The sequence below is a fragment of the Propithecus coquereli genome, unplaced genomic scaffold (genome assembly GCF_000956105.1).
Source record: "Propithecus coquereli isolate 6110/MARCELLA unplaced genomic scaffold, Pcoq_1.0 Scaffold268, whole genome shotgun sequence".
In the NCBI taxonomy this organism is placed as follows: Eukaryota; Metazoa; Chordata; class Mammalia; order Primates; family Indriidae; genus Propithecus; species Propithecus coquereli.
Window position 1 is genome coordinate 2608648 of NW_012148263.1, and position 10333 is coordinate 2618980.

Here is a 10333-nt window from a genome sequence, read left to right on the forward strand (position 1 = left end):
GGTTGGGGTGGCTGTCACAATTTCTTAAAATACGACAATTAAGTTTGCTTCATTGGTTGACTCTTCTTTCACAAAAGATTTCTCTGTAGCTTGCCAGTTTGATAGCATTTTACCCACAGTAAAACTTCTTTCCAAATTAGAGTCAATCTTGTCAAACCCTGACACTGCTTTATCAATTAAGTTTATGTAATATTTCAATTAAGCCTTTTGTCATCATTTCAACAATGTTCACAACATCTTCACCAGGAGTAGATTCCATCTCAAGAAACCACTTTCTTTGCTCATCCATAAGGAGCAACTCTTCATCTGTTAAGTTTTATCATGAGATTAGCAATTCAGTCACATCTCTGTGCTCTACTTCTAATTCTAGTTTTCTTGCTGTTTCCACCACATCTGCAGTTACTTCATCCATTGAAATCTTGAACCCCTAGAAGTCATCCATGAGGGTTAGAATTGACCTCTTCCAAACTCCTGTTAATGTTGATACATTGAATGCTTCCATGAATCACAGATGTTCTTAATGGTATCTAGAATGGTGAATTCTTTCCAGAAGGTTTCCAATTTACTTTGCCCTGATCCATCAGAGGAATCACTGTCTCTGTGTGGCAGCTCTAGCTTTAAGAAATGTATTTCAATAAGGCTTGAAAGTTGAAACTACTTCTTCATCCATGGGATTCAGAATGGATGTTGTGTTAGCAAGCATGAAAACAATATTATTCTCCTTGTATATCTCCCTCAGAGTTCTTGGGTGACCAACTGCATTGTCAATGAGTAGTAATTTTTTAAAAGGAATCATTTTTTCTGAGCAATAGATCTCAACAGTGGGGCTTCAGACATTCCATAAGCCATGCTTTAAACAGATGTACTGTCACTCAGGCTTTGTAGTGCCATTCATAGAACACAGGCAGAATAGATTTAGCATCATTCTCAAGGGCCCTAGGAGTTTTTGGAATAGTAAATGAGCATTGGCTTCAATTTAGTCACCAGCTGCATTAGACCCTAACGAGAGAATTCCTCTTTACTTTGGAGTTTTCGAAGCCAGTCATTGACTTTTCTCTAGCTATGAAAATCCTAGGTGGCATCTTCTTCCAGTATGAGGCTGTTTTGTCCACATTGAAAAGCTATTTAGTGTAGCTATTTTTATCAATTATCTTAGCTAGTTCTTCTGGATAACTTGCTTCTGGATAGCTTCTGTATCACCACTTCCACCTTTACTTTTACGTTATGGAGACAGTTTTGTTCCTTAAACCTCATGAACCAACCTCTGCTGGCTTCAGACTTTTCTTCTGCAGCTGTTTTACCTCTCAGCTTTCATAGAATTGAGAAGAATTAGGGCCGTGCTCTGGATTAGGTTTGGGCTTAGGGAGTGTTGTGGCTGATTTGATCTTCTAGTCAGATCAGGAAACTTCCTCCATATCAGCAGTAATGCTGTTTCACTCTCATCATTGGTGTGTTCATTGGGCTAGTACTTTTAATTTCCTTCAAGAACTTTTCCTTTGCATTCACAGCTTGGCTGTTCAGTGCCAAGAAGCTTAGCTTTTGGCCTATCTCGGCTTTTTACGTGCCTTCCTCACTGAGCTTAATCATTTCTAGCTTTTGATTTAAAGTGAAAGATGTGTGATTCCTCCTTTCCCTTGAACATGTAGAGTCCATTGTAGGCTTATTAATTGGCTTAATTTCAATATTGTGTCTCAGGGAATAGGGAGTTCTGAGAAAAGGGGAGAGATGGGAACAGCCTGTTACTGGAATAGTCAGAACACACACGTTTATCAGTTAAATTCACCATCTAAAATGGGCATAATTCGTGGCACCTCAAAACAGTTACAATTGTAACATTAAATATCATTGACCATAGATCACCATAGCAGATATATTATAATAATAATGACAAAGTTTGAAATATTGCGAGAATTACCAAAATGTGACACTGAGACACAAAGTGAGCACATGATATTGGAAAAATGGCATCAGTAGACTTACTCAATGTTTGGTTGCCACAAACCTTCACTCTGTAAAAAATGCAATGTGTGAGAGATGCAGTAAAGCAAAGCACAATATAATGAGGTATATCTGTATTGTATAGTATTTTGTAAAAAGATTATACTTAATACTGTCTTCCCAGTCTGCCTCCCCTCCCTGCTAATGGTGTGTAAACATCATCTCATAATTTTTTTCAAACTTGAGTAAAGGTTCTAGGCTCTTAAAACACACCTCTGGTCATAGATCCCATCTAAGAAGTTGTTTAAAACATTACTTCCCATCCCTTTTTTCTCTAATGCTCATTTTTTAATTATGTGTTTTAACAGTGGGAAGTATCTTAGATAAAGCCTAACGTTTTACTTAAGTTGAAAATGACTTGTTCGGAGTCATGGAAGACTTTTCTTTTGATTTAGGATGATAATGCTCCCAGTAGTTGTAAAACCCATTAGAAAACCTTGCTAAGATGAGAATGAATAATTTTGAGACTGGGCCAAGGTGAACAGAAAATGTGATGGCTGACGAAAGGGAAACAAGATGGCCTTGGGACCAAAGGTGCTGGGAATAGAGGTCACATTGATTGATTGGATATTAGTTTGTACCTTCCCAACCTTTGGATGTGGGTTAAAAGACACCTCCCAAGAATCCTTCTGTGAATTGCACCCCTGCCTGCTTCTGGACTAGGTAAGGCCTAAATGGCTCCTTAGGATCTGTATCACTTCTTATTAACTAACGCTTATCATACTCATAATTATTTGTTTGGTATCTGCCCTTTTAAAATAAAAGCCCATGGCTAAATAGAGACTATTTAGTTCACTCTTATTGCCAGCATAACACAGTTCCTGATGCCTGGTAAATGATTGCTGGTTAACAGATTGCAAAGCTGTTCATTCCAAAGAAAGGATTGGTTGATTACACTTAAACAGTCAAGAAGATAAGGGAAAGTATAAATACTTTAGATTTGGTAATAAAACAGTTTCTTGCTGTTTATTGATTAATTTGGTTCTGAGATTTAATAAGCAAGGCTTGTCAATCCTATTTTAGCTTTATAATGTAAAGTTCTCCATTTAAATTTTTTTTAGATCCATAGTAATGGTATGAATTAAAAAAAAAAAGTAAAGTTTATCTCTAATGAACTGTTGAATATAACAAGAAAATCCAAACACAGTAGCAATCTTTACTGAGAGGATCTGGGGATAGACATAGGATATCTCCTTCAGAACGTCTTATAATATTTAGATAATTCTTTTGTAGAGTTTTCCATCTGATGAAGGTTGGCCATTTGCAAAATATCTTGGAGCTTGTGGAAGAATGGTGGCTGTAAATTATGTTGGAGAAGAACTATGGAGTTACTTTAATGCACCATGGGAGAAACGAGTTGACCTCGCTTGGCAATTAATGGAAATAGCAGAGCAGCTTACAAACAATGATTTCGAGTTTGCACTCTACCTCCTGGACGTCAGCTTTGACAATTTTGCAGTTGGTCCTAGAGATGGAAAGGTAATCATTGTGGATGCTGAAAATGTTTTGGTTGCTGACAAAAGATTAATTAGACAAAGTAAGTATGTAACTTGTAGATATTTTTTGTACACATTTTTTCAATGTCAAAATGATGTTTATATTTATATGCAGTAAGCCTTAAATTTATTCTTTAGATGGCAATCTTGCATCTTTTTTGCTTTATATAACTAGTATCAGTAAACAAATGCAGATACTCCTCAACTTATGAAAGGGTTGCATCCAGATAAACCCCTTAGTTGAAAATTTTGTTAAATTGAACAACATGCAATTAATACATCTAACCTACCGAACATCATAGCTTAAGCTTAGTGTAATTTAAACGTGCTCAGAACACTTACACTAGCCTATGGTTGGGAGAAATCATCTAACACAAAGCCTATTTTATAATAAAGTATTGAATATCTCATTTAATTTATTGAATCCCGTACTGGAAGTGAAAAAGAGAATGGTTGTGTGGGTACTTGAAGTACAGTTTCTACTGAACGTGTATCACTTTTGCTCCATCTTAAAGTCGAAAAATTGAAAGTTGAACCATTGGACTGTCTGTACTAATTTATTTTTATTCTTGCACTCTTAGTCACAGTTTCTCCATATTTAGTAAAATATCCTTTGGGTTCCAATGGACACAAAATACCTAGACTCATGTGTTTTGCAAACTATGTGCTGTAGTCTGTGTTTTAGGAGTCTAATGCAGAATTAAGTTTATATTATTATAGGCCACCAGAGTGACTGTACTGCTTTCATGGAGGCATGATTTTTCTGTGAAATCTCTTACAGGAATGTTCTGTATTGTATTTTTGTTTTGTGGGGCTCCTACAATAATGGTATTGTTTTGTTTTTAACCATTTGGGATAATTCCTAGCACTGCGGATCTGACTGTGGTTTGACATTCTGATCATTACAACTCACCCAAAACTTTGTTCTCCCATTAATGTTTATGAGCTCTTCACAGGATAGGGGGGCAGAGTGTCCGAAGTGTTTTGAAAGTTAAATGCTATGGGAATTTTAAAGTGTCAAGGACAAAAGCCTGTAGTTCTAGAGCCAATTCAGTTAGAAAATTAAACCAAATGGTTGTTGCTCCATGGTTAGGGTCTTATATTTTTAATCCCCCTTTCTCCCCTGATAAAAGGGATATAAGGATCTTTTGATGAACAGAGGCTGAAAATCTGTGGCACTTGGGGAATGCAGTTAATGTGACAGCAATATATTAGGTTGACACTTATTTTTGCATGATCTTAGCACGATCCTGATAAATATTTGGTTATTTCCACTGCCTTGTTTTGATTCTATACTGGCCAAACTACTTTCTGATTATTGCTTGACTTGCCGTGTAGATCCTCCCACAGGGAGTGAATGCCCTGCTGGAGTGTTCCACTACCCACTTAACCTCTCCTACATCTGTGAACGTTGTACCAGCTGACACCATGCTTTTCTTTTTAAAAGAGTACAATTCAGTGGTTTTTAATATAGTTAGAGTTGTGCAATTTGCCTAACCTTTTAAAATTTTTATTCCAGTGTTTATCAAAATGATTTTTTATAATTCGTTTTATGTGGACATTTCTGAAATAATTACTACAGTTTTATACCAACTGATTCCTGACCTTGGATAAACCCAGCTCTATAACTTATATATTCTTACATTTCATACAGTGAACATTTTGCTCCAGTGCTACTTTAACTCTGGCTAGTTCTTTTCAAATGTCTCATGGACCCTCTAAATAGCCACTTTGCAAAAGGCCTTATCTACTAATTCACCCTCTTTTCTTCCTACTTTCTAGTAAATGACCTTTATTTTTTTCTTCACAGGGAAATTGAGGTTTTGCTATGGCAACTTCCTCAGCATCCTTCCCTTTACCATCTAAACCTAGTTAACACAGCACACATTCATCTTTCTTTTTCAGACAAAGTAGATCCTTCCTTGAGAATCTGTTGACTCAGTTATCTTCTTCAACTTCCCACCTCCTTCCTTTAATACCCAATTTCGCTTACCTCCTCATAAAATGGGTATGTATAAGACCCTCTCCTGCTTCTTCTTGCTTTTCAACTGTTTTTATAAAAGTATTGCTTATTTACCTCTCTTTCCTCAACAGCCATTCGTTCCTTAGCCCATTAAAATTTGACTTAGATGTCTGCCTTGCCATTAGCAACTATCTAATTGGCAAATTCGTGAAGTGGCTCTGATTAGTACCAATTTCTTGCAATTTTTTTCTTGACTTCCTTCTACTGGAATAGCAGCTTTGTGAAGACGTTAAATATGATCTTATTACTCCTTTGCTTAAATGGTTTTCATGAGTTCCCGTTGTTCTTCAAGTAAAATCTAAACTCCTTACCAGGACATAATCTGTGTGACTTAGCTCTGTTCTGCTTCATTTTTAATATTCTTCTGTCCAGTGTCCTTGATGCTTCAGCTACAATGGCCTTTTGTCTTCTTGAATGAACCTTTCTACTTCTGGACTCTCCCACATGTAGTTTTCTCTGCCTGACATGCCTCGTCCCTCCTCCACATACGGCTACTTACCCCTTAAGCCATGGCTCCATCCATCAACTACATATGTGCTGATGAGTTCTAAATATGTCTGTTATACCCCTGACCTCACAGTCAGAAGTTTCAAGTCTAGTTCTAGTTGCTTATATGACATACCCACCTGGATACCTTATAGCTACTTTATATTCATATTATTTATGCATAAAATACTGATACTGTTATGTTAATAGTATCTGTCTTGTTATCCAATTAGAACCTTAAACTTTACCCATATACTTATTTGTTAATTTTTGTGTGAGATGTTTCTCCAACCTGGCTTTTCTCTCTGGGCCTTTAGTTGCTGTCATCATCTTAGTCCTTCAGGTCTTCAGCCCATAGTTACTTTTCTGTAAAATAAATCATAGTCATGATCAGTAAATTACAGCCTGTTTTCCTAGCTTCATCTGTGCCTCCTCTCCAGGTACCTATTTCAAACTACAGTCAGTGAACTGTTGTCTCCTGAACCAGCTGAACCAATCCCTAATTCCATGTATTTGCATATATTCTGCCCTGCACCTGGAATGCTGTTTTTTTCTTGCTGCTTTTTCTTTTCATTTTTTTAGACTCACTCATTTTTGCAGATCTTACTTCTCTTTACTTTTTTTTATCTTTAAGACCTAAATCATTTGGGGGAGGCTAAAGTGGGAGGATCACTTGCAGCCAGGAGTTTGAGACCAGCCTCGGCAATACAGCAAGACCTGTCTCTAAAAAGAAAGGAAAAATTAGCCTGACATGGGGGCACACACCTGTAGTCCCAGCTATCCAGGAGGCTGAGGCAAGAGGGTCCTTTGCCCTGGATTTGGACGGTGCAGTGAGCTATAATCATGTCACTGTACTCCAGCCTAGGCAACAGCATGAGACCCCGTATCTAACAAAAAAAACAAACAATTAAAAAAAAACTTTGTTTTATGTATCCTTCTATAGCCCCTACATAAAAGTGCTGATTCCTTGCTACTCCTGTAGCATTGTGTATACTTCTGTATGGCATTTTCTGTGTATGGTGGAAAGTCACTAGACTGAACCTATAAGTGGTAGGGATCTTCTCTGATCCTTCTGCCTCGCATCGATAGGCTCCCAATAAATGTTTGTATGAATTAATATATTTAAATGTTTAAAGATATAACATACTTTTATGTCAAAATTAACTGCTTTAAAATGTATTTTTCTCTTTCTGCTTTCCCCCTTTCACAGATAAGCCTGAAAATTGGGATGTATGGTATGAAAGCAAATTTGATGACTGTGATAAGGAGGCTTGCTTGTCATTTTCAAAAGAAATTCTTTGTGCTCGTGCCACTGTGGACCACAATTATTATGCTGTTTGTCAGAACCTCTTATCCAGACATGCCACCTGGCGTGGCACTTCTGGAGGACTCCTTCATGATCCACCAAGTGAAATTGCCAAAGATGGCCGACTCGAGGCCTTGCTGGATGAATGCGCCAACCCAAAGAAGCGCTATGGCAGATTCCAGGCTGCAAAAGAACTGCGTGAATATCTAGCACAATTAAGTAACAACGTGAGGTAGTCTGTGGTGAACTTTTTTTTTTCTTTTCTCCATTTAAACAGCACTGGCTAAAACTAAACCACCAAAAACTATCTGGAAAAGCAAAATTTGGAAGTATTACATTCAGAGGATGATAAACTTGCACTGATAAATCTTACATTAACATCCATCAAAATAAGACATTACTTCAAAAATCACATGAGGCTTCTGCAAATTAAGTATGTTCTTATACTTTGGAGACTTCAGCTATCATCGACTGCTTTGCCCTACCACCCCTCCACCCCCCCATGCTTGAGTGGATTAAGGAATATTGTTAAGCTATTGGAAATGAGTCTGATAGTTACATTGGCTTGTGTATCAAAGGATACTTGGTACTTAGTCTGCATTACTATCATGATTTTGTGAATCTCTTGCATTTACTTTGAATGTCAGGTTAGATTGGCCTGTTTTATAGGCCACTTTTTTCTTCTGATGTGTAGGGGTTTTTTCATTTTTATTTTTTTTATTAAATTTTACACTTTCAGGTTACTATAGGTGTTCATTTAAATTTTGACTAGTTTTCATTCAGTGCCATGCGGTACATATTTACTGTTAGGGCGGGATTCCCAGGTTTACTGTGTTTTTTTTTTTCTGGAAAGCTAAATATTATATTATGTAAATACTTTTTTTCACTACCTTTTGTGCTTTCACCATTGCATGATATAATTTCAGGTTATTTAACAGTTATATCCCTCTATGCCTATAATTATAAGTGTACACTAAACATGAAGTTCGGCATATGTTGCAAAATGTCATTTTGTCCTTTACTAAAGGCTTTAAAAAGAGTATACTAGCAATCTACACCTTGTTGTTAATTTTGGTTCAGAAAAAATATAACCCAGTATTTTTAAAATGCTAACTAGTCCAAGATAGTAATGCATATGCCAAAGAAATATTAGACCTAGTCTCATGTTTAGAATTTAAAATAAGATTTGGTCTACTTATTCTTACCATCTGACTTCCAATATTTTAGCTCTGTCATTAAATTCAGATCTCCCTGTTTAATTTTGAAGGTTAACTACTGCTTTCAAGAATATGTGGATAAAAATTAAGAAACGTGAAATTTGTGGGCTATTTAAAAAATGTTAGCGTATATAAGTTGGCTATCACTAACATAGATATTTTTCTGTTTGAAGTTATTAATTTTGTTTACAGCAAAGTTTGGTGTAGTGTGCAGTAGTGAGTTCCAGACTGACCTTACTATAAATCAGAAAGTGATTAAAATATGCACAACCAAAGCCAAGTTTTTTCTTTTTCATTCATTCAGCAACTATTTATTGAGCATCAACTCTGTGCCAGGCACATTATGAGCTGCTACACACTGTCTGAACAGGACATATGGTTAAGTAACTTTAAAATGATTATCAAATACTTAGGTATTTCTTAAGTTGAAATAACATTAATTAGATTTAGATGATGCTTTCATGTTATTTTACTGTTGTGATGGAGATTCTACATGTATCATCTAAAACTAGGTTGCTACAAAAAGAGGAGGATGAAATCAGTAAAATTAATCCCAGTTTAAAAACTGGAAGGAAAAGGTAAGAGCTCTGCATTATAAAATAGTTGCATTGTGTTAATTTTTATACATCAATACATTGCATATGCCACCTAGCCCTCAATGAAACATTTAAGTGCTGGAAATTTTACTAAATTGACTTTTTGCAACTTTGAGAAATTTTTGAGGGAAGTAGGTAAAATTATTTGTCAAACATTCATCTCGTACTCAAAACTTAAAATACACATTTTCAAAAGGGAGCACCGTTTATATTTGATAAGTTTGCATTATAAACCTTAGAATGACAGTCACAGAGGGGTTGTCTGTCTATGGTTCAGCAAACATTTATTTTACTTTTTGGAAGAGTGATTGTGATGGCAGAACGGAAAGTGAGAAAACACTGCCAGCAGTGATTGCTACTTGAGGTAGTTATTTATAACTACCATTTCCCTTCCAGGAGATTATGTGAAATTTCTTTTATCTTTGGAAAAGGTTGAGGAGAATATAGTAAAAGAATTAGAAATTTAAAATTACAGGGAAAAATATGTATGTGAAAAGCAATAAATATTTTGTTCACTTTGCTATCAAGATGTTCACTATCAGATATTTATTATACAGCAGCAATTTATATTTTTAATCATTGCCCATTAATAGACACAGTAAAATATTTTTGAATCAGACATTTGGGGTTTGTATGTGCATTAAAATTGTCTTTTGTACTGTAAGTTACTGTTAATTTGAATATTTTATCAGAACTGTCTCCCTGTGCCTTTATAATATAAAGTAGTTTCTACAACTTTTAATGATCTTAATAAAGAATACCTTAATCACACTTTTCAGACTATGTCTTAACTTCAACTGTCTAATTTTTTCTTGAGTGGAAAATAAGGTTTTCTTTTTTTCCTGTTGCATGCATTTTGTTAGAATTTTTGGGAACTATCTGGTTAGAGTGTAAAGTGTGTTTCAAGTATGTGTTTTATTTTTCTGTAGTAGTGACTATTTAAAACTTTTACTACTAATATGGGATTTTTAAAAAAAAAACTTCATTATGGAAATGTTCAAATGTGTGCAACAAAATAATGAGCAATAGTGTAACTCTCATTACACTAACTTCAAAAGTTAGCAACATGTGGCCAAACTTGTTTCATCTATACTCTAACCTACTTGCTCCCAGCTTATTTTGAAGCAAATCTGAGATTTATCATTTGATCATATGTACACATTAGTCATTTTCTCCTCCAACAAAACACAATACTATTTCACATCTAAAAA

The 10333-nt window shown here is 35.6% G+C and overlaps 1 protein-coding gene across 1 annotated transcript in view; it reads left to right on the forward strand.

The window, feature by feature from the left end:
• The window catches only part of LOC105812889 (chromosome unknown open reading frame, human C3orf58), a 25909-nt gene extending 16238 nt beyond the window's left edge, over positions 1-9671 (forward strand). Inside the window, exons 2-3 of the mRNA XM_012647441.1 lie at positions 3232-3535; positions 7214-9671. Of these exons, the coding sequence (XP_012502895.1) occupies positions 3232-3535; positions 7214-7545 (636 nt within the window). The 3' untranslated portion in view covers positions 7546-9671. The remainder of the gene's footprint in view (positions 1-3231; positions 3536-7213) is intronic.
• The last annotated feature ends 662 nt before the right edge of the window (positions 9672-10333 follow it).